Here is a 26426-nt window from a genome sequence, read left to right as displayed (position 1 = left end):
ATCAAACAACCTCCTCTCGCCTACCCAGTGTGGGTTCTGACGACAGTACTCCACCGCAGACCACCTAATTCGACTTGAAACATCTATCAGAGAAGCCTTTCTCAAATGCCAACATCTTGTATCAATATTCTTTGACATTGAGAAGGCTTATGACATGACATGGAAGTATGGCATTTTGCGAGACCTCCATATATATGTGTTGCTTGGCCATTTATCCATGTTTATTAAAAAATTTTTAATGGACAGGAGATTCTAAGTTCGTGTGTGTTTGACACTTTTGTACAGGAACTTGGGGTCCCTCAGGGCTGTGTTTTGAGTGTCACACTTTTCAGTATAAAGATTAATGCCATCACTGAACAACTCCCTCTCACTGTTGCAAACGGGCTCTATGTCAACGACTTTCACATCTCGTGTCAGTTGCCGAACATGAGATATATTGAACAGCAACTACAAACTGCCTTCAATCATGTACTGAAGTGGACCACGGCAAATGACTTTGATTTCTCTTTCTCTAAAACTTTTTGCATGCACTTTTGCTGCCAATTGGGTATTCACCCTGATCCTGAACTACGTATCAGTGAAGTTTTGCTGCCTGTGGTCCGTGAGATCAAGTTCTTGGGGCTTATCTTTGACCATAAGCTGACCTTCATACCACACTTAAAGCAGCTACGAGTCAAATGCACAAGAGCACTGAACATCTTCCGTGTCCTCTCTACTGCCAATTGGGGAGCGGATCGATGTTCTATGTTAAAGATATATTGTACTCTTATTTGATCAAAACTTGACTATGGATCAATGGTCTATGGCTCTGCCAGACCCTCGGCCTTAAAGATGCTGGACCCCATTCATCATCAAGGACTTCGACTCTGCACTGGGGCTTTCCGCACCTCCCCAGTTCAAAGCTTATACATAGAATTTTATGAACCTTCTCTGCACCTTCGCCGTACGCAAACTTTCTTTACTATATTCTTCGTTCTTTACCAAAGCATCCCACTTGGGGATGTGTTTTCCTTCCTTATTGGGCCATACTTTTTCTGAACAGACGATCTGCCATTGCTCCTTTTGGCCTTTGCATCCAGGTGCAATTGGATTAATTGGGTCTGTCCTTGGATAGCATTGCAGAATCCACTGGTCAGCCCATCCCACCATGGCTTATTACAGCCCCCAAATGTGGCCTTTCTTTAAGTCATCTGGAAAAGGCAGATACTCCCGATTGGAAGTACCATATTTTCTTCACTGAACATCTTTTGAACAATCATTCCATTCCAATTTATACAGATGGTTCCAAATCAGGTAATTCTGTGGGCTCTGCCATGATTCTCTACTGGCCCTGGAATAGCTTCACATTGGCTCACACCCTGTTCTCGCTGATATTCAAAACCGACTGGCCCATTTCTCATTAACATCTACTTCTGTCCAGTTCTTCTGGATACCAGGCCACATTGGTATTCATGGGAATGAGTTTGCAGACATGGCAGCTAAATCTATCTGCTCTGGCACTATCATCACTGCCTATTCCGTACATGGACTATGGTCCTGTATTCAAGGCTCAGCTCCGTGCCAACTGGCAGTCCACTTGGAGTGAGCAACATAACAACAAGCTTTTTTAAATAAAACCCTATATTGGGCTTTGGCCGTCTAGCTTCCGTAAGGTTTAGAAGGAAGAAGTTGTTCAAACTAGACTACACATTGGTCACAGTTTTTTAACTCATTGTTTTCTTTTATCTGGAACTGTTGCACCAGTGTGTAGTTTGTGTAACACTCAAATCACTCTAAGCCACATTTTACTTTCTTGCCATTGTTACAACTCTTAACAACGGCACTATTTTAAACATGTTCTGTCCCAGGGCTTGTCCATAACATCGGACAGTGTTATCGGTGATGGTGACACTGTCCACCTTGATAAAGTTTTTAGTTTTTTAATGGCCATTAATCTTTTTAATCTCATTTAAGTGTTGGATATTTATTCATTACACCTTTTTAATTGTGGTTCCCTTTTCAGAATCTCAATCTCTCTAGTTCAATTTGAAATTGGAAAATGGCCAGAACATTAAATAACTCAACACCAGGACTGGAAAGGCCAACTTCAGGTGACTAATGCTGCTGTTTGAACTACCCGTTAGTCATCCTGGCGAGTTGTCATTACAATTTTGCTGCATGTCTTTTAACACTTTTATTACTTTACCTTTTGGTACTGGCCATGATAACGCATAACCTGAAACCAGGACTGGAAAGACCAACTTCAGGTGACTGATGGTGGTTCTTTTACTTACCTGTTAGTCTTTCTGGTGGGTTACAATCATTACCACACTGCTACAGGAAGTCCTTTACAACTTTTATTATTTTATCTTTTGTTAATGGCTGTTATGACACACAACCTGGAACCAGGACTGGAAAGGCCAATTTCAGGTGACTGATGGTGGTTCTTGTACTTATCTGTTAGCCTTCCTGGCAGGTTTATGATCCTTACCATTTTACTAGAGAAAGACCTTTACAACTTCTCTTACTCTGCTTTCTCTCTTAACATTGTAGACAAGGTGTCAACATTGGTTTTATGCTTTTTCTGTTTTTCAATGATGTTTTGTTTTACCTTCATTTCCTTTTATATATTTTACTACATATCATTTATTTTTACCTATTTACTGGACGTTTGATGCAGATAGCCTAGCTGCTTTGTGCCATAAAACGCTAAATCAATCAATCAATCAAGTATCTGCCAAAATGCTAACTGTTTTGGAAATCTTAAGTTTGGGTTTTAGTTTTCATTCATTTTTGTAGCCCTTTCTTTCCATGTTATGAATTTACAAGTGATGGTAACTTTCAATTTATCTAGTGTGGAACAAAAAATGTTGTTCATGCTGGACAAACAAATTAAAATGGTGTCAGGTTCTTCTGTCTATTTAGGAAGTGATGGCTATTATGTAATGGAAGATGGAGTCTTTCACGTGACCTGGACATTCTTCTGAACCTGCTATATTCTTTCCTATGAATCCTGTTTATGATTTAGGGGATTTTGATTGCCTTTGCACCATCGTTTATCAATTCTGTTATGGATCCACCTAAGTGTTTCTTATTTCTGTTGATGGTCTCTCAGGTATGTTACATTTTTTCTCTCTGTCCTGTCTTATATGATTTTTCTCCTTCACTTCTTAATCCATTTCATGCTTCTAACTTTTATTTTTAACCTCCTTGTTCAGGTATTCACATTTTTATTGAATAGCTTTTATCTCTACTTTACTGTGGTGCAGTCATGCCCTGCCCTCTTTGCCTGGTTGCTGCTTATGGCTCGGTTTAACATCACGCTGTATTCCCTTTCTTGGACTCTCTTACTATGGATCTCTGTTTTTTATTCAATTTTCCCAAGTCCAATTTTACTCCATCTCTTACCCTCACTACCATGTTGCATTGTTTTTCCTCATTTTTCTTTTTTGAAAGAATCCAACATTGCCCTGTGACATTTGTTGGTGGATACTTGTTCACTTATGTTTTCTAAATTAGCTTATTCTTTTTTCTCAACCTTTCCTTTCTGACTTGATTGCTTTATTGCTGGGATTTATTGGAGGTTGAGCCCTACTTGTGTAGGTACCATTGCTTCCCTCTTATCTTAGGGATCTTTATCTGGCTCACTTTGTCTGCCATGGTTATTCTGGTGGAGTACCTTATTCTCTGGATTCACAGGTTGCAGCCCCACATCAACATTCTATCTTCTCTCTTGTCTCTCCATAGGTCCTTTTCGTATTATACCATTACAGTCTTCCATCTTTCTAAATTTACTCCTCTATCTGTCTCTACACTCCATTTCTCTGCTTCCATCCATTCTTTTTCTGGTATGGTTTTTGCACCAACAATCTTCAGAGGCTGTATGGGTTAGTTTGCTGATCTCAGGAATTCATTTGTGGCCAACAATTGTATGCTACAAGTGTTATAGGAGAACCTAATTCTTTGCTTTTTCTCTCCACTTTCATGAGATTGAGTGACACTTTCAGATATGTGGGACACCTATAATAAACATATTCTTTTTCTTCAGGATGTAACTTGTTGGTGGGTCAGGCTGGAGAGATCTTATCTCCCACCTACTTTGTACCTGATTCATTTTGTTTGTTCTTTACTTCCCTTCTCTGCTTTGTTGGCTTGTCATGGTGAGTTTGGTTTCCACAACTCTATCCCCTACTTTTACTTCTGCGTGAAAAGTTCTTTCTCATTCAGGTGAATTAATTCCTTGGCTGTTGCTCATGTGCAACTTTTGCAATGAACTGTGCGTAATCTTAAGTTATTGTTGGAGTCGCATTGCAACTTCATAAAAGGTGGCATCCCTGAAATATGGGCTGACACCAGTGGTATATCCTTACCAAGTCCTTTGAAGGGTGACTTTCATCTGAAAGACTATCAAATTATTTGTAAGATTCCAGAGTGTTATACACTACCAATTATTGGTATTAGTGCAATGCAACATGATGAGATTGAAAAGATACAAAACATGTTTAAGACTTTTCTTTGAATATACTATGCTTTATTACATCTTGCATGCCTCAGAAGTCTCTCAGAGCTTATACACAAAATTATTAATGAAGACTTTGCAGTGTAAAGGCCAAAAATTCTGTCATCGTTGCTGCTGTCTTTATTTTTAGTTGGGACATTCCAATTTTACAGTAACTCCATAGACTCCAGACAAGCAAGTAAGGGGTTGGCTTATTCACACTTTAGAAGGCAGTTATGAACGGTGCCATATAGCTGCCACAACTGATCATTACAATATGTAAGATACTTCCATGCAAAAGATACAGTTGCTGCCACTGGTATCTGTAGTAACCCTCCTAGGCAGAAAATACAGCTATGAAGCAGATAAAAGATAGCACCAATTTAAAGATACTATAGTTGTTCGTCATGTGTCATAATAACCACAGAAAGTAGTGAAAAAGCTTGCTGAGCATGTATATTCTCATATGACAGTAATATTTTACATAAGGCTGGTGGATCACTCAAGCTTTGCACAAGCAATGCAAGGATGAAAGTGGAAACCATCAAGCCAGTTTTCCTTTGGACTGCTAAAAGCAATGAACTAAAAATAGAGTGCCACAAATGTAATATCTGCAACTGGCTCATGGACAGTACAACATAAAATTGAGTATGGTTGATTTCCAGGTGGATGGCAGAAATAATAGTCACCTAAATTAAAAGACCATCACTTGGATGAATATATGGGTCATGCAGGATACTGCTAAATGAGTGTGCTGACAAGAAAATCACCTGAATTAAATCTTCTAAAATTCTACTGGCAAAATATTGATCTCCTCTAAAGTTGTAAGACAAAAACAAAGTACCATACAATGTAGCTAGAAAAAGCAAAATATAAAGAACCAGTGAGATACCATACAGCCATAAGTTCAAAGTTTACATTAATAAAAGTGCTCTTTTTATCTGCTACAAGACAGCTGTTTTCACATGAAGGGTCTATGAAACCCTCAACTGAACATTTGGTTATAAATTAAAGTGTGAATGATTACTTTTTATCTCTATTTTTATCAGTGGTTTATTTTAAAGTTTTATTATTCTGACAATTCTGTTATGTTCAACACATATCAATATTTAGGTTGGAGTTGCTTTTGTATTTTATGTGGTTTCCCTTAGTTTCAATAAGGCTGTAAAATTATTGTTGAAACAGTTGTTAATGTTTGTGTCATAATTAATTTATGAATAATATTTTATATTTTAGAACAATGATGAAAAACTACCAGATGATTTGTGGACATTTTTAGGACCTGATTTACAGCCTGCATTTTATTCCTTAACAAGGTATGTTAAATTCTTTTTTAATGCTTTTTTACATGCAATACCTTCATGGATTTTTAAATTTTGGTTTCTGTTGTATTTTAAATAATTTTAGGGCAGAATTTTTTAAATTTTGAAAATGTCTGTGGATGTGTTACTGATGAATGATTTTTGTTTAATTTTGAACAATGTAAGTTGTTTACCCTTAAATTAGTGAGGTTCATTGCGCTTTGATAGTATTTTTTATTCAAGTGTTTGTTTGATTCATATGTAATTAGAAACCTATAACCAACAAAATGATGGGCTCTTTATAATTTCAATATATAAATATTTAGAAAGATATGTTTAAAAAAAAATCTGTTGAGGGAAGAAGGCAGGAATAGTACTAGAATTAGCCCTATCTCAGTGGATATTCTTTTGTTGTGCATGACAAAAGGTTTTAGGGTCTTAAGTTCATAATTTTATTAAACTACTTTTTGATTTACGATGTAGCAATTAGAATAACATAAAATCTTAGCTAATAATCTGTATTTAAATAGTACACAAGTTTTAAGCTCTTAATTCTTCAAGGCATAATTCTAGAAAGTCCTGCATTTCCTGTAGTGTGACACACGACACATTTTTTGTTACGTTGTCATCTTCCTTATTTTCTCCACCAATCCTCGAAAAAGTATGATATTAAATGTAAACTATTCTCTATAAAATCATCATTACTCAGACAAACCATAATCTTTATTGCAATTAATTTTGTTTGGTTACAGAGCTATCAAGTAGAAAGTCAGACCTACCTGGCATATCCTCTCTTTTGTAATTCATTATTAGTTTTCTCTCATGTTTAAATATATATTACCTGTAACTGATAGAAAGCCAAAGTTTTCATCTATCAAATAAAATATTGTATAATGTTATATTCTGAATGATTAGATGCCAGTTTTGCTCACAGTACCAACATCTTTCTAGTGGGAAAGTTAACGGCTTGCTGGGATAAATTTGTAATAACTATTTTTACACAATAAGAAAGCCAGAAACAATTTGAGAGGCAAGGTAATTTGTCTACATTTTGCATGTTATTAGTCTTATTATTTGATGCATTATTTAATTAAATAAAAATTAAGTGCATTACTATCATTATTAGAAAAAACAAAATAGGACTAACTTTCTTCAACAATCAAGAGCAAGAAAAAAGATAATTTTATTTCATGTTTATTCTTTATGTATGATTAAAAAAGTAACTAAAATGTAAAAGTAGAAATATTTTTACATAGTTAAAGTTAGATAAAGTGAAATAGATAATAATGTTTCAAGAGGCGTGCACACACAAGCAACTTGTAGCTAAAGGGTAATGTAATTCAATAGCGTAGCATGAGCTGCATGTGCCTTGAGTGATTTTACAACTAAAAATGTAGTTAGATATGGTTTAAAGGGCAATAAAACAAAATTTAATTATAAATAGATATATGCTGTTATGAACATAAAGTGACTTAGGATAAATTTGTGTAGTGTCATGTTACAAATTTAGACTTATTTAATTGTTGTTTTGTTTTTATGGTGGAGTTATGATGTTGTTCAAGTTCACATTTCCTTTTGAGATAGAGTGGAGAATATAACAGAAACTATAAAGTTTTACTGAAACAAAATGTCAAATGCATTTTAGAAGGTTTCAGGAATTACACAAAAGAAATTTGAGATTTCTGAGATGAGGAAAAGTATTTTTAATTTTAATATGAAAAGTATTTTGCACATGGACTGTTCAAAAGACATACTCAATATCTTCATGGACAAACCTTTATTTTATTAAAAATACTTTGCTAAGAAATATGACTTTTATTGTATATGAAAGACTAAAATATTGTAAAGATATACTATATTGAAAGTCAGAAGTGTTAAATCTATAAAGACTTTAAATAAGTACAAAGAGGTTACATTGTCAGTCATATAGACCAAACTTGCATTGACAGAGTTAATATGCAAAGATAATTTCATTTCCCTTTAATCTGTCACATGCTTTCTCTTCCAAAGTCATAGCTACTTTTAGCCTGGATTATGCACTACCAATGAACATTGAGTGATATACAGCTAAGTAAGTTTGAAAAGATAAACTTAGTCATTACTTCAGCCACACCTATCTAATCTCTGCTACATTCAGTTGGCCTTTATCAACTTCATGGAGCATCAGTAGAACTTACAATTAAAAAAAATGCTAAGGTTTAAATAATGTTATCTCTAATAGAACTTTGATCTAGTCAGTGATCTTGATTTTTGCTAATATATAAACATAATTTTTCTCTTGCCTCCTGTCTTACAACTCTTCACATTTTTTCTGCATTGGATTTCTTTCCTAAATTACATAGCCACATTTTCACGTACTTACTACCTCTGTTCATGTCATTATAGGTTAGTCATCTCCTGTTATATATTACAGCCTTTCTCTATCCTATATTTGAAGTGGAGAATACATTTTTCTTTTGGAACTTTGATCGCCCATCTCTGCTTTTGTTTGTACTGTGAGTGATCTTTAATTTTTTTGTTTCCTTTTATTTTTGAATTATTCTTTGTTTCTAATGTATGTGTTTTTTTCCCTTACAAACCACTTTTTATGTTACTAATGAAGAAGTTGCTCATTCATTTTTCTTGAAATGAAACTTAAAATGTAACTTTCCACTAATGAGGTTTCATTGAGCATTCTCTGTCTGATGTTTTACACTGTACTGGTATATGGCTTTATTTTTCTTGCTTTTTTCTCCTAATTAGTGTTTATCTCTCATGGTTCTGACAGTCCTTTAGCCTACCTATGTTGTTGAGAAGATTGGTTTTTTAGAAGAGCAATGGTGCTTTTAGAGTTGGACCTACTTTTGGTTGGTAAAAAAATTTTGGTTTTTTGAAGAGTTAAGACAGAATATGTAATTGTTTCTTTACCCCCTTTTACTATTTTAGGTAACATAGGTTGCTACCTGGTTTTCCATGTTTCTTTTCTGTGCCAGCTAATTTATTATTGCCTGAACATTTCAAAAATGTTAGATGAATTTCTCATTAGTAACCTCCTGCCCTAACTCATGATTATAAATGTTTCTCACAGTTTCTTTGTCCCTATTAACACTGATGTTTTCTTATTTCCAGCAAAGTTTGTCATTTACCCTGTATTTTATTTCTTTCGTATATGTTATTGCAGAGATGCTAGACTCATGTTTTGTATACTTTTGATTATATTATTTACTTTTTGTTGCATTTCCAGTAATGCATTTCTAAGTCTGTGGTTTTGTCTTATTTGGCCATATTATTTGTGGGGCAGTTGATCAGGTAATAATTACTGTTGAATATTTATTTTCCTCTGAGCTTTGTTTTCATTAATTATGTTCTTATTGATGTTTCTTATGAAATGGAGACAATGTAACTGACTCTCTTCAGTGTATGGTCTAAATAATGAAAACTGGTGAAATAGTGGAAAATTAACAGTCCTTAAAATTGTTATAGAAACATCTGAATTATTTTTTCTACATTTCCCATAATTTTTCTATTGCAGCTTGAAACTAATGGTGTTTAACCCTTAAACAGTGGGAACGTTGTAGTTAACAGCAAAAATTGATAATGGCTGCCATTTAAAAGTAAAAAATAGCATTTGAGATCCATCTTTCTTCTTCCAGAAAAATCAATTTGGGTGGAAGATTACATACAAAAGATCTTATGGAATGCTATTCATTTATGCAGTTATATTCTTTAAAGTTAACAATTTAAATGCAAAAAGCTCGCAAAATATTGGAAACCAATAGGTCTAAAATCTGTTGTAAAAATAAGCTAACTGCAGATGTTTTATTTCTTTTCACTATGTTTTTGTCATGAGCATTTTTTAGGTACTTCACTGCTCAAATTTTCAATTGCTCTTTGTGCTTATGATCCCAATAATCCTCTTTTTTCCTGCTTCTGTCTATCTTTCAGAATGGGCATCATTCTGTGTGCATGCCAGGATGTTTTAATGAGATACATTAGATGTATGACTAAGCTATTTTTTATCATGCTATATAAAGTGTCATATGAATAGCTAATAAATCAATGTTATTATTATGCAATTTTTTTAAGTTTATTGAAATAATCCTTAAATTAACATTTTCTCTCAACATGCCCCCTGTTTGTTAATGTATTTACCACCTCTTCAAGAAGTATTAATGTAAATTATTATAATGTTGTCATTGCTCAGAAAAAGCATAATTTTTATACCATTCAATCTTATTTGATTACAGAGCCATCAAATACAAAATCGTACTCCATTTCCTGTGCTCACCTGTTGCATTCTTTTTCAGAAATTGCCAGTATTTGGCTTTGACATTTAAAACTATATTGTTCATAACCAATAGAATCCAAAGTTTTAGTTTATCAAATGACATATATTGCATTGTTTTGTGTACAAAGAATTGTCCACTTCCAGTTTTTCTGCTTTTTGCTTATTATTCTATAAAAAGTAAGGTTAAGTGTTATCAACAGTTAACAGCAAAAACGAAATATGTAGGCAAGTAATATATTTCATGTGTATTGTATTTATTATTATAAAAATAATTAAAATGTAAATTTAGAAACTTTTGGGTTAGATTAGACAAAATAAAGAATAATAATAAAAAAGATTTTCACAAGCTGTGCTTATGAGCAGCCTATATGTTATGTATAATTCTCTAATATAATATGAGCTACATGTTCAACAATTGATTTTTTTAATTTTACAGTGGGAATTTTAATTTAGATACAATTCAAAGGGCAATAAAACAAAAGTATAAACAGACATGCAGTGTTACAAGTTTTAAGATAAATGTAGCTTCAATTTCAAGTCATTCTATTAAGAAAAAAGGGTAATTTAGATTTTAATTACAAACTTTTTTAGACAAAATAAAGAATAATAATAATTTTCACAATAATAGCATATTTTATGTATAATTCTCTAATAATAATACATGTTCAACAATTGATTTTAATTTTACAGAATTTTAATTTAGATACAATTCAAAGGGCAATAAAACAAAAGTATAAACAGACATTATAATAATAATAATTAAAATGTAAATTTAGAAACTTTCAAAGGGCAATAAAACAAAAGCTATAAACAGACATGCAGTGTTACAAGTTTTAAGATAAATGTAAGTCATTCTATTAAGAAAAAGTTAGATTAGACAAAATAAAGAATAATAATAAAAAAGATTTTCACAAGCTGTGCTTATGAGCAGCCTATATGTTATGTATAATTCTCTAATATAATATGAGCTACATGTTCAACAATTGATTTTTTTAATTTTACAGTGGGAATTTTAATTTAGATACAATTCAAAGGGCAATAAAACAAAAGTATAAACAGACATGCAGTGTTACAAGTTTTAAGATAAATGTAGCTTCAATTTCAAGTCATTCTATTAAGAAAAAAGGGTAATTTAGATTTGTTTTCAATATGTTTTGGTGGTTAATAATAACAGATAAACTGAAGTTTTACTTAAAAATAACATTTCATAATTATTTAAGAGGTTTTAAAGAGATTATAAGAATGAAATTTGAAAATGTACTGGTGAATAATGTGTTTTCAGTCTTAACCACAAAATCACTGCAGGCAAAGGTACTCAATATATTTACAGATAGATCTTTATTATTCAAAATACTTACTTTTGTACACAAAATATTAGACTTTTTTAATTATTTTAACATTTACTGAAAGGTTGACAAATTTTGAGAAGATACACATACTGTGTGAAAGTTATAATTTGGAAACTATAAAGAATACAAAACGGTTACAAACTTGGTTGATTTGACTAAGCCTGTGTGGAAGGAGTTATCTAGTCGTATAAGAACTTTCTTATGTATACACTCAACCTTTGAAGAATATTTTCATTTGTGTCCATTTTATTGACTACTCTAGCTATTTTGTGGAGATTCTAGGCCACAGGTTTGATAGGAGGCAAGCTGATAGAGATTTTATGTTATTGGTAGGAGGTGATGGTTAATTCTTGGATTCTGGAGATCTAGAAGCTAATATTTCTTGTTTTGTATGAAAATTCCTTCACTTTCTTCTTACAAAAGATTCTTTTAACCATACTTTCTCATGTGTGGAAGTTATATTATTTCTTGACCTTGAACGATTGGAGAAGTTTGAGGCCTGAGTTGAAGTTTTTATTATTTTCCTTTTTTCTAAGTGTACTGAATATTGTCATCTAATTCTGGTTCTATTCAGTTTTTGTCAGTTGTGGACTCATCTACTGAGGGGCCGGTTGGTGATAAAGGCAAGTATTATGTCTGTGTACTTTCTGAAATGTAATTCAAAGAGTTTGTGAATGAAAGAAAGCAACACGCCAACCACACTACATCTGCTATATCCAGTGTTAATGAAACCTTTTGCCCAATTCAAGTCTTCATCAGGCCAGCTGAGATAAGACAAACACAGTAGTGTTTGAGATGCTATATGTAGTATCAACTTATATGAATAGTTGTACTAGTGTGAACTAGACTAAATCATTTAACATTCATAATTAAGGCAAGAATTAATAACACTTTATTATATAGTTACTTGAACACTGGTTACTTATTATTTATTTTTACTTTTAATAACTTTATTTTCATTCAGAAGAAATGGTGAATCAGAAACCAGTTCACGTGCTCATTACATAAAACAGACCGTTCTTGTGTACAAAATTTAAATGTAATTAATCAAAGAGATGTCTGTTTTCTATTTGCATAATAATTTACAAATTTTAAAAAATACAAGTTTAAAAAGCTTCAAAAATTTAAATGTTTCAGTGAAATAATTCCCACATATTTTACAACTGTTTCCAAAAATGTACTTCCATGGGTCCTTGACCTAAGTCTCTAGTTATATTCATTTTGTTTTTAACAGTTTCTAAAGTAACAAAAAAAAAGACAAATTAATTGTAAGGGAATTACTAGAATTGTTAAAAACAAAACTGATATAATTAGAGATTTAGGTCCAGTAGCTGTAAAAGTAAATGTTTGGAAATCATTATTGTAAATGGTGACAGCATAAAACATGCTAATTATACTTGTACGTTGGTTTATAAGAAACTTCTGCGTGCTTCATGGTTTATTCTTCTGAAGATGGTGGAATTACCTCCACCAAAATATGTAGAGTTTTTAATGATTTTAACATGTAGTTTTTAAACTTTACCAATAAATTATTGTGCAAGTAAAAATTTACTTCCCATGTTATTGAAGATCAACCACAACATCAATGGAAGAAAACCATGTTAATAATTCTAAAACTTCATGAGGGGCAGTAAGTGAATATCAATCACATTATATCTGTTGTATCTAATGCCATATAAGACTAGTATTAGTCATGGTAGTTGTGATGTGACAGACACAGTAAAGGTTGAAACTTGAAAGATTCATTTAACCCTCCTGACAGACTTTTATTTGTTTGCAGGTACCTTTATATGGGTCTTGGAAGAGGTTTTTTTGGTAGTCAAGTTTCTTAGTTGTTTGCAATGCCTTAGGTTTCTGGTTTTAATAGGCTTCATATTTCTTCATCTTTACATCAGTATGATTGTTGCGTATGTATCAACAAAATGTGTAATACGCATGCTCAAGTCTGTTATGAAAAGTCACAAAACTGCTGCTTTGGGTATGATGTAATTCCATCTTCTCATGAGGTTGTCACTCCAAGAGTTTTGAATAACTTGGAAAATCATTGTTTACATTCTCTCATGGCTGTGTCCATACAGTCTTTTTTTCACCCTCTTTATCTTGCATTCAACTCTCTTTTGATAGACATACTCATGACAGCATGGAATCTCAAGTCACCTCTTTTCTTATCTTTAGTTGTGGATCTTGTTTTTGGAATATAGAACGTCTCCAAGGATTTGAGGTATGGTCTTTATGTTCATTTTCCTGTTCAGGATCCTTGCATTTTTATTAAACATGAAATCTTACCATTTCATTTGTGGTTTTAGGCATTGCAAAATTACCACATGTTCCTGAGCTTAATTTAACCTTCTTTATGCTCTACACTTATGATGGAGTTATATAAGCTTTTCACATTTCTACACATGAAGCATCATTTACCAATCTGGAATACTGCACCTACCCTCTCTGCTTTGATGCTTGTTCATTTTGTTTTTATGCTATCGTTTCTTATTTGTTTATTAGTTTTTCTTGCTGATGTCTGCAAGACATTTTTAGTGTAATTTTGCTTGAAGAAACTAAAAATATATCTTTTCACATGTATTTTAATTTTTACATTGATGTTCTTATAAAAATTCTAATTTTGAAAAGTTGAATTATCTTTTAAACAAAAGTATTTTAATTACATATATATCATTTGTCATATATTTAAGTTAATTATATATTTAATGTATATTACAGTTTATCAGCTCCTGATAGGAAAAACTTGAAATTCCTTGAAAAGATGTTTAAAGGAGAATATGAAAGTCGTGATGTTTGTGATGAAAATACAAAAAAAGGATTAAGTGATGGAAATAATAATGTGGAAGATCTTGGAGGTTAGGTTTTATTTTCAGAGCCATTTATATAGCATATTTTAGTATGTAGAAAATGAGAATGGAAATTCTTAAATGTATGTAATAAAATAAACAATTGTTATAAAAAGTTAATTGCAGATTTTTCACCACATTCACCTTAATTTGTCCACTACAGTTCAAAATCAGTGGTGTGTTTTGAGTTAACTTACTTTTCTAATAGTTTTTAGGCCAGTTGGTTTACCAACACTTTGCAATCTTTTTGGCATCTAAGCTGTAACTTTAAAGTAAAATGTTTTTAATGTAATTGTTAAAATCAAGCTATAATTTAAGTATAAAAGTTTAATAAAGAATGATAGAAAATCAAAACAGCAATTTAATATTAGGTTACAAGAAAAAAATATATATATATTTAGTGTTAAGTTTTAAGAATTTTTATTTCCTTAGACTTGTTTTAACATTCAGAGGAAAATTTAAGAAATGAATTTGACTTTTTGACTTTACTTTTGATTTTGTGGATATTTTTTTTTGATAACCAAAGAAATGCTATCACTGTTTGGTTATTTTTATTGAAGTTAAATGTGTGTTATTAGTGTTGTTTAATAAAGGGAAAAAAAAAAAAACCCTTAGAATCTGGAAATACAAGTAACAGAGCTTACAAATTTACTGAAATAGTATTTATATCAGATCAGAAAACGGAGGTCATAGTATGTGAAGAATGGTCTTAGTCTAATTCAGAAACAGTTTTTAAATGTTAAAAATTAAATTTAAAATAATTGATCTTGTATATCTACGTGTGACAAATTATATGAACAATCAGAGATGGGTAAATGTATTGTTTTATATTTATTCAGTAAAAACATCTGATAGTGAAGTGTGTTTTTTATGTTTTGACTTTGTATTAAAAACTGGTTGCATGGTAGTGTAGTAACAATGTATTGAAGAGGTAACTGATCATTTTTAAGAAGTATACCATTTCATGTTGTATAATTTGGATTGTTTCAAGGACAAAAATGTGAAGTCATAGTAGTTTTATAAGAAGTAAATGTTTTGTGTATTTTTTAGATACATTTTGTAAAAATGAATATACTATGCAGTTTTTAGGATAAATTATCCTTTCAATCTAGAGAAGCTAGTGTGAAGAAATAATTTCTTTGTATAAACTTTTTTATATAGAACCATTATCAAGACAACAGTTCAGTCATTGTTTAGTCCACAAAACTGTCAAGAAGAAAACAACTTTGAAATCATCAGATAATTGTGAGGTGTGTCAGTTATTTTCATTTGATTTATCAAAATAAAAATCTCTTTCTAGTTTAATAGTGTTGTCATGTTGACAATATACTGAGCTAGTTTCTTCTGAAGTATCTTTTATGAATAATTTTGATGCCTTATCTAAAGTAAACAGTTTGATATTATCTTATTGATAATCCATGGAACTTAACATTTCTATAATAGGTTGATGAGTTTTTGTAAATAAGCCTAGCTTATCCAGAGAGTAAGTAGTACAGACCAACAGTTGTTTTTATACAACTTAATATTTTTATGCAGTTATCTATTTAATCAGGAAAATTATCTTTACTTATAGTAAAAAGTTTAATCTAAATTAGAGGTAGGATGACCAAGAATAAAGTGTGTGTACAGGTCTTAATTATTTTGCATTGTAAATTTATGTGCACACAGTAGCTAAAAAAGCTGTGAAGTTAACATTGTTATACTAGTGTATGATTAAATCACAGAAACGAGAAATTACAATCACCTGAGAATTATGTTGTTTTATGTAATTTTAAAAGTGATTACTATCAGGCTATAAATAACTTAAGTTTTGTTTCCAGTGTTTTAATAGGTACCCTATGGATAAGCTATTTGTAAGGGTTAAGACAATGAAATCTTTATCTCGAGTCTGGAGGAAGCTCAGTAGCTGTAAATGCAAGAAGAATGGATGTTTAGCTTTGTATATGACTGAGGAACAAACTCTTAAAGGACGAAAAGTTTTACGTTACACAAAGAAAAAAATCCTTCAGCTGAAACGGAGCAAACAAAATGCTGAGGTCACTAAAGTAATTCAACTAGCTTCTAAGAAACTGCACAAAATTGTTTCACTTCAAAAAAAGATTAATGTTTGAGTCAAATATATATAATCCTGTGTGGATTCTGTATTAATGTGTGTGTTCTTAAAAATTATGAAGTTCAATACATAATTCCATCTAATCTCTTAGTCCTTTTCCTGAAACTGTTGTATTTAGTTCATTACTTTTGTCAAGAACTGTAAATTACATCATCAATTGCAGTGTCATATAGAACATGTTCAAAAACTTTAGTTTATTATACAGTGGAAGCTAAACATGACAGTATCATTAAAAGAACTTAAAATGTATGGATTCTATTTTTCTAAGTAATGTTGGTTAACATTTCTAAACAATAAATACTTGTAACTTTAGCCTGTTGTTTACTTGTTATTGATGTTTTATTTTTTAACACATTGTGTAATTCTAAATTTAAAGTTTTATTGGGTTTATAGAAACTTTCTTTTTCCCTTCCATATTTTTGTGAAATTGAAAACAGTCTGATACATCAGCACATTCAAAAAATGTAAATGAACAGTTCTTAGTTCCATTCACTCAATAACACATTTGTTCACACTTGTAATTACTGCTATGCATACTTGTATGTACTATTATGGAACTATTATTTTTCTTATATACTTTAATATTTTGTATTTTACTGTCACTGTGTATTATATTCAAGTCTGTCTGTCTCTGTGTGTATTTTTTCACATTATTGTCTTTATTTTGGTATCAAATTCTCATCTTTATCATCAGTACTTTAGTAGTTCTTGTCTTCTCTCAGTACATTTGTTTCTTATATTACCCTCTAGTGGCTCACTTGTATGTCTTAACACTCCTACGAAAAGACGTTTCTAGTCCTGATTTCTTCAAGCCCGTTCCCCTGGCTGTGGTTTCTAGATAGTAGATAGGGACAGTGGGAATCTCGTTAATCCATTCATTAATGGATTTAAATGGCATTTAAATACAAAATTATTAGCCTAATATTAATAACCTTTCAAGTTGCTCTGGGGCCTATTAGGCTCCACTTTTCGTAGGAGTGTTAAGGCTTTTAATGCTGAAGGTCGCATTCCAATATCTGCAATAGGCAGGGAATAGATAATCCATTGTGTACCTTTGAGCTGAACAACTAACAAACTTTTCTCTGACATTTTTTCCTGTTCTTCTATATATTCAAACCTTCAATACCACTATCTTTCATCTGTCATCCATTTTAGTATTTTTGTTTCTCTTCTTTTCATTCCAGTCTTCTTTACTTACCTTGTTTATTTTTCTGTTTTTTAGTTTCACTGTTCCAGATATATTGTTTTGTATACAGTAGTTTCCAAGTTGTTGTAGAAAAGGTTAATATTATTCATTTATTTTTGATCTTTTCACATCCATTCAAAAAGATATTAGTATTTTAATACAGGACTTCAGTTCATGTGATAAATAATATAGGGACATTGATGTCCCCTTCTCTAAGTTTGTATAGTAACTTCTAATTTCATATATTTAAACATATTTAAAGAAGTGTGTACATGTAAGTATGTTAAAGAGTTAATATAAATATACAATGCAGTAATAATAATAATAATAATATGAACTAATTTTATGAGCAAAAATTTAATGTATTCTTATATAAATTTTATGTAAGGAAGGTAAACATTCAATTTATACTAATTTGTATACAAGTCTGCATTAACCCGTGAAATGGTTTTAGCTCTCCTGCATGAGCTAAAAAGTTTGTCAATTACAGTGGAACCCCTCTAAAGGAGCCACCTTTGGGACTGAGACAAACTGGCCTGATTAGAGGGGTTCCACTGTACATAATTAGGGATTATGTAAACAAAAAAGGGACTGTGATTGAACAACCGCTTTCAAGGGGTGACCGAATCTGAGGGGTGGCTGCTTAGGGTTCCACTGTTGTAGAATTTTCAAATTCTATTTACCAAAAGATACTAACTATTTGGTGAATATCTAACCCAAAATTTAGAAACAAATTACCTGAATACATCTAAATAAATGTGCATTTTACATTAATCATGAAATATCATCACACAGATATTGTTTGAAATGAAAATTATATACAAAAATACTTCTCAAACCACATTCATATTTATTCAATATTAATAATTCTTAAAATAAGCTTACCTATAAGATGAATTGTGGTTACTTAAAGCTAAGGTAGCTATCTAATAAAATGGTAAATCAATGCTGGCTTACCAGAAGAGAAGCGAGTGAGAGTGCAAAAAAAACTTCAGTTGATTTCAGTTATTAAACTACTTAAAGTCGTGGTTTCAGTATCAAGCAGTTTTCATTGGAAAAACTTTGATTTTTTGGTAAAATACGTTTGAAAGACATTTAAACCTTAATAATGACTTTTGAATAATTTCAGTTTGAAACTAAATGTACTGGAACACGTGTCAAAAGATCAACTAGTCCAATATTTTAAACTGAGCCTACATAACATTACAATGATAAAAGACTAGGATAATAAAATAAGTATTGAATATCATGCCACACATTTGAACATTTTTTCTCCTTTTATCTGAAACTAAGGAACAGTTCTGTATATTTATTTTATCAGGGGTAGTGTGTCATAATAATTGTAGCACATCATATTTATCATTAACTTGTAGCATACAATAATGTATTTTATTACTCACTACTCTTTATTTTAAGTAAAATAGGATTATATATAAGACATTTACTAGGATATTTGAAATTCAACCAGCTAGTCATTCTTAAAGGTTGAAGTCTGTTAGTCCTCTAATGGGACTAGGTTTGTATCATTTCCACTGTAGGTAAGATATATAAATGTGTATTTCGCTAATTTGTGTATCTTAAAATAGGAACAGTTTTTGTATTTTATAGTTGTAGGTTGGACAAGGACAAATTGGTGTGTGTAATTCAAAAATGAATAGTTTTGAAATCTTTTGCATGTACTTTTTAATGAAAAGCTTTCATTCAACTTTTTATTATTTTTTTTTATTTTAGGCTTTAGAAGGATTTTATCTGGGGAAAGGTCGAACAGGCCAAAAATGTATATTCTGGACTTTTGTGTGGTCATATTTAAAGCAGTCAATATGAAAAATGTCACCAGTAATAATTTTAATTCACACAACACTTTAACATACAAAAACATTGGGTTTTCAAATTATGAATCTTGTTTTTCTAGGAGATCCAGAACTTGCATAATAGCATCATATTATGTTTTTTGACCAATTTACATAGAATTTGGTACAAAGATACATTTGTACAAGTACCAATCATTGACAGATTTGTCGAATTTAAGTTATTACAGGAAAGGTTAAGATGCCACAAAAACCTAATTTTATGTTGTTGTTTTTTAAGAATTTGGCAAAATATGGAGGTATACTTTATGTGATTGGTATAAATATACCTTTTTACAGGTCTCTTACCTATACTAAAAAAATGTGTTATGCCCAATTTTGGTCATTTGGGAGTGGGAGGGGGGTCAAAATGTTAAACATAATTTTAGATGTTTTGGTCAATTACCTTGCTTAATTTAGACTAATTTACATATAATTTCGTACAAAGATAGTCTTTGCAGATCCCATACAGAGATATAGACAATTCTGGAAGCTTTATCATTTTCTTTAATTTTTTAGTGAGAAAAATACAGTTTGGTGGTTTTGTGAATTATTCATATTGATATGCAAGTCCCAAGCAGTGATATAAGAAATTTTTGTTTTTTGCATATTTTCTGGTGTCAAAACTTGCTTTCTTGAGATTGCATGACAGAGACATGTTACGTTTGCCCGAATGTTGGCCTCTTTAATATTAAAATTTTGTCTCACCACGTCATTATAGTCATGCTGCAATATCTGTTAATGCTCTGTTTGATAATAACCATGCAGTACAGATATCATTTTTAGAGGTTCTTTTGTAACATTATCATGTCAAAGCACACTGTGTTTCTTTCCATAATCTTTCTGCTGCAATGAGTACGACAGTTTCTCAGTGATAGTTTTAACAGTTCAGTTGCATAAAAATCTGTTGGTTCTGCATGTGGGAACTTGAATGGTTTATCTTTATGGAATAGCATGAATACCTGTTTCATTCTCCAGTTTCTTTTGATATGATATGGTAGAAATAATACGTTCTGCAAACATTTGTGTGTGCATAACTTCTGTCACTTATCAAGAGTGTGGTTCTTCATTATGTTGCATACTATTGCTTGAAGAGTGTGGTCAGCTTCTGTTGTTAAGCTTTGTGTTCATAGATTCTCATCTATTGCAAGACATTACACGTTGCTTAACACAATGAGAGTGTGACTTGCTTTTTTTTTTATGGATGGTCTTAGTGCTTTAAATTAATTCAAACTTCTTTATTTTACAATCTGTTAAGTAGAAAGGATATCTTCATGTTAGAAATTCTGAATCTCAGGTTTGAACATATCTGTATGAAACGAGTGTATGAGAATTTTGCATTAGAAAGGGATGTAACATATCCTTTTCAGGGGACAGATAATGTCAGAATGTTGTTCTGATACATTATGTTTCACCATAACTTTATATTTGTGATTTTCACATGACTTGCTGATTTACCCATAAAACCATTTTAATATAGTGTACTTACTTCTTTGTAGCTATAGTATTTATTAAGAGAGAGTCACTGACATAACATAACTGACATATTTTTCAAATAAGTTTTTGGCAGTTAATGAATACTAACATGGCCATGTGGTGAGAGAGCTCAAAACCACACAAGGTAAATATGTGCTACAAAATCATGTTTTAAATATAAACATAAATTGTAAACCAAGATAGTTTTACTACAAGATAAACACGTATAAGAAAAGTCTTTTTACAAACTGTTTACCAGTTCTTTGTTCAACAAACGTTTTCACGTAACATCACATGCTATCTTTTATATAAAAGAAGAAACCGGAAAACAACTAAACATATTTGAAGTGTAGTAACTTCAAGTATATACGTATGCATATATATTGTAATAATAGTAACTTATAATTTTTCACGAGTGCCAATTGTCTACCGAACTTACACTTTTAAGACTTATTTCGAAGTTGTAATATTTATTCAAATCAAGTTCACTGCTTTGCTTAGTTTAGTTAATGTTTAATTAAAGAAGTTCGTGTGAGTGTGTTACTGTGAAAAACTTAGAAATCTTGCCAGAGTGTGTATGTCATACCCACTTGAACCAATTCAGTTGAAAAATATCCCACTTCTTTGCATTTGCAATGCTACCTTTCTTCTTATATGAAATAGCATATTTATTGAATGAAAATATTCAAAACTTTCCAAGATAAATAAACAATGTAGGGAAAGCCAGGCAAGGAATACTTACCAACACAAAGGTCAACAGCTGAATCTAATCCATAGTGACTCTAAGGTCACAATACATGTGCCTTTTGATCCAGCATTAGTTGAAGTGCTTTTATAGAACTCAATACACAACATTAATTAAAGCGGACTGTCGTAGAAGGGCATAATTAGAATTATACAACTACAACACAAATGTATTAAATCAACTTTATTGTATATCAACAACAATATAATAGTGCAAATTTATAGACAATGTAAAAGATAGAAACTGAAATCGTGTCGAACAATCTAAAACATTTTTCATCTAGTTATCCATTAAGAAAAAGATTAGAAAATAAAATATTGGTTTGATGGCACACTGGCTGATGTTTCAAATATAAAATTAATACCCTGATATTTCGAAATTTCAACTTAGGTGTGTAACAGAAAATTGATGTTAATGTTATACACTATCTCTAGTAAATTTCTCCACTTCAAGGACGCATAATTAAAATGTTCTGTATATATAACTTTGAGGCCAGTACTTAATTAGAAATATTAAAAAGATGACGTTACTGAGATAATTTATGACTTTATATCATTTTTGTATGTCAATAAAGTCGTGAAGACTCGTATCTTTAGTGAACAGTTTAGTCTACACTTGGAGAATAACTTAGCTATGTATTAAATTCTGCAATACTATACTAGATATAAAAACTCCATACTCCCAGTACTATGAACTACTTGGTTAATTTAACCTTGACGATACGTAGAACTAATTTGAACATGTATCGTATTTGTTTCTTCAAAGTACTTGCTGCTCTCTACATTTTAAAACACATTACAATCATCTAACATAATGAGTAAAAAACACTGAAATGTTTATGTACCATCATTTTACTTCGACAGTATCACTTGTTTAACATTAAATATCTAACATTTTAACAACGTTCATTATTTGTGGACAATAATTGATGACTATATATTGTGAATGATAATTTGTTTCTGCTAGCAAAAATAGACCACCAGAAACATTAATTTTCTTTAAAATAAAATATTCGTTCTAATATTATTCTATACAATATTACATAAAATAACGCTTTAAATACAAGTTTGACACATGTATAGATCACGAAGTAATATTTGATAAACAGTTTATCTTGAAATTAAGCACAGTTTTTAAGAATCTGTAAAATCAGTGAATCTGACGGTTGTACGATGGCATTATTACATTGAGTGTCATTAGGAAAAGTGTTATATGTGGATGCTGCTTAATTGTTTTATTCACATCTAATGTGGGGTACTTTTTCCAAGTCCCCGCTGGAACAGTGTTAAGTCTTAATCATTGAAAATCAGGGGTTCGATTTACCTCGGTAGACATATCAGATACCCCGATATGTCTTTGCTTTAAGAAAACACACACACACAGACTTTTTACAGATGTATTTAACCATTCCTTCTAAAGACTTAATCTCGAATAGAGAACAACAAAAAAGGGGGATAGTTATAATTATATTTATAATTAATAAACTAAAGTGAAATATATAAGTATGACGTTTTACTTATTTTTATACGCACAAATACAGAGGTTACGTGATTGAGGTACTCTTTTGATCGGCCGCTCTCATATATTAAATAATTATACACTTTTATACAGGTCATAGAAAGCAGATTTCCAGTTTTGGGTTCGTGCCGGAAAATCTGATACATATCATGTACTAATTTTAAGACCTAGTTTTTAGTCTTTACCCAGGTTGTTTTTGCCATGGCATGGTAGTCAACAATTCCTGGGTGTGAGATTACTTTGCTTGAAATTTACTCAACTATAGTTTTAGTTGAACTCCAAAATGATTTTTTGTTTTTGAGAGTTCAATTCCTCTTTTGAAATCATTCAAAGCTTGAAGTTTTGTGGATTTGGGTTGAGGCTGAAAGTGTTATGTGTGTTTTAACAATTTTCCGTACTTTCTAAATATTTGCAGTTTAGAATATTTAATTATGCGAGGATTTTGTTTGTTTGTTTGGTGGTGTTTGTTTTTGAAATTGGCGATAAGCTACACGAGTGCTGTTTGCACATTAGCTGTCCCTAATTTAACAGTGTAAGGATAGAGAAAAGGTAGCTAGTTATCATCATCCACCGCCAACTCTTGGGTTGCTCTTTTACCAACGAATAATAGCCAAATGTATCTGATATATAGGCATCATCATGATTATAACAATTATTAATCACAAAATTGAAATACCATTCATTAAAAAGTAACTACATAAATATTTATTTTTTATAGTTAATTTGGCTAAATATTTATATGTATGGCAGACTTAATCTCTTCCGTGTTAGCTTTTTTAAAATTTTGTGTAAAACTTGCCTTTTTTTTTGTTAATGAACTAAAAAATTCATAGAGGGTACCCGATTTATCTCAGGCACATTACACAAGAGATTAATCGTTTGAAAATTATTATGGAGTGAAAATACAATCGAAACCATGGTTTCTTTTATTATGTGGCGAAAATGGAAATTTTGTTTTCTTAGAAATTCTTATTGATGCTGGGTATTAGTCGGAAGGCTTTAACTATACATAGTGTACACACTAATTCAACTGTGTACACAAAGCTACTCTTTGGGCTATTTGTGTTAATTTTTAATGTTATAAGCACTGAGCCACCTGAAGCAACATACTGTTCATGTTTTTAGAACATATGTTAAAAATAACTAGACAAATGTAATGGAGAAAAGGGTCGAAGGGCTTATATTTTAAGTTAAGGTAATATCAGATTAAACTGTTTATTCGATAGTGGTTCCTCGGTGAGTCAGAGGTAATTTCACGAACCTATAAATACAGGATTCAATCCCCTGCACTGGATAGAGCGCAGATAACCCAATGTGTAATTTTGCGGTGAAAATAAACAGTATATAATAACGTAAATGGTAAACAAAGTCTGATGAGTGTGAAAATGTTAAACACATTCTACAAACATATTATTCTACATAGTTTTGAAATGAGAAATATGCCAAACTTTAGATTTAAAGCATCTTCAGATTATTGAAAGAAACACATTAATCCATATATATATATATTTACAATGGAGGTTAAACGTTAATCTATGGAAGTGTGAAAATTAACAATTTGAACAAACTAACATTATCATAGGATATAATAATTTAAATTAGTAATCGTTGAACATGATGTACAAAATGTTTTATGAAAATTATGTAAGAGTTTGATCATCAAAATTACTTTCAGTTTTGTGTTATTTAAATATGGAGCTTAAAAAATCAGAATCCGACAATTTTCACCAAAATAACCCATCCCATTTGTTGTATGTTAGACATTAGGAGGCATTTCCAAGTGCAAAGCTATACACTAGGCAATCTGCGCTCTGGCCGCCGCAAATAATCAAATCCCAAAGTTTTGTGTTTTAAGTCTGTAGATTTACCGTTGACTCACCAAGAATTATAATCGAATGAGAGCAGCCCTATGTACAAAAAAAAAAAAAAAAAACATTAAAAGCTTACCAGTAGGTAATTAGTTTGAGGAAATAGTTTACTTTGAACACAAACAAATTGTGGAAAATAATTCTGTAGAATAAATGTAGAAAGGTATCTATTGTTACTTCAAAACTCTAAAAAAAAAAAAAAATCTCAAATACCTCCACTGCAATTTGTACTCACCATCCATTAGAAAATATATATATATATATATGTAGTTCAACCAACAATACATTAAGGAGGCAGCGTACTTAGAGGCTTCGAGCTGTGGACTTGCTATCAAAGGTTCGAAAGTTCGAGGCTACGTGGTATTGTGTCCTATATCAAAACACTCCAATTGTTCCAGTCAACATAGCTATATAATGGATGTCATCTGTTAAATGATGGTTAATCTATGATGGACTGACATCATGCCCCATACTAATTCACTGGTGCCTATTAAATCAATGATGAATACTAAAGTTTTAAATGAATAATTATCTTAATTGCGGTTAACTGGACATGTTCAATGAAAGTTTCATAAAAATCTCTTCTGTTAGTTTTATCTTATTGTGATATAACTTAAAATGTATGAATAATTAAAACCCCACTTTCGTAATCCAGTGATTACGTTTTTGATGTAAACTTTTGATTGTTTTTTTCTTATCAGGCACAAAGCTACACAGTTAGCCATCTGTGCTGTGTCCACTGCGAGGATCTAAAACCATAGATTTAGTTTTTAAAGCTATTCATCTTACGGTTGAGCTATCGAGATCATTTAATCTCAATAAAAACCTTTAGGGGAAGTACTTCCTGCTAGAGTTTGAAAGTGATGGCCAAGCGTGTTAAGGCGTGCGACTCGTAATCTGAGGGTCACGGGTTCGCATCCCCATCGCGCCAAACATGCTCGTCCTTTCAGCCGTGGGGGCGTTATAATGTGACGGTCAATCCTACTATTCGTTGGTAAAAGAGTAGCCCAAGAGTTGGCGGTGGGTGGTGATGACTAGCTGCCTTCCATCTAGTCTTACACTGCTAAATTAGGGACGGCTAGCACAGATAGCCCTCGAGTAGCTTTGTGCGAAATAAAACAAACAAACAAAACAAACTTGAAAGTGATTAAATACAGTTTTTTTTTTTTTTGTAAAACATCGAAAGTAATAGGGTTTATTTAATCAAAACAACTCGGGATACTTAAAGCCATTTTCTTTCAAACAACGCTGGATAATCTGCTAGTTCGTTCATAAATGTCTCCCAGTGACACAGCGGGATGTTCGTGGACTTACAAGACTAACATCCGGGTTTCGACCACTGTGGTGGACAGAGCACAGATAACCCATTCTGCAGCTTTGTGCTTAACTTTGAACAAACAATCGTTTATAAATTATAACTCTTTAGGTGATCA

General features: G+C 31.6%; 1 protein-coding gene across 2 annotated transcripts in view; it reads left to right on the top strand.

Annotated features, from left to right (window-relative positions):
• The window catches only part of LOC143223004 (uncharacterized), a 59308-nt gene extending 42643 nt beyond the window's left edge, over nucleotides 1-16665 (top strand). For both annotated transcript variants that reach the window (XM_076450343.1, XM_076450344.1), the window contains exons 7-10: nucleotides 5714-5793; nucleotides 14113-14249; nucleotides 15402-15490; nucleotides 16061-16665. In XM_076450343.1, coding sequence (XP_076306458.1) covers nucleotides 5714-5793; nucleotides 14113-14249; nucleotides 15402-15490; nucleotides 16061-16351 — 597 coding nt within the window. In that variant the 3' untranslated portion in view covers nucleotides 16352-16665. The remainder of the gene's footprint in view (nucleotides 1-5713; nucleotides 5794-14112; nucleotides 14250-15401; nucleotides 15491-16060) is intronic.
• Nucleotides 16666-26426: the final 9761 nt, after the last annotated feature.

This window comes from Tachypleus tridentatus, chromosome 8 (genome assembly GCF_004210375.1).
Source record: "Tachypleus tridentatus isolate NWPU-2018 chromosome 8, ASM421037v1, whole genome shotgun sequence".
Classification (NCBI taxonomy): Eukaryota; Metazoa; Arthropoda; class Merostomata; order Xiphosura; family Limulidae; genus Tachypleus; species Tachypleus tridentatus.
The sequence above is the reverse complement of the archived record's forward strand: the minus strand, read 5'-3'. Positions and strand labels throughout refer to the sequence as shown.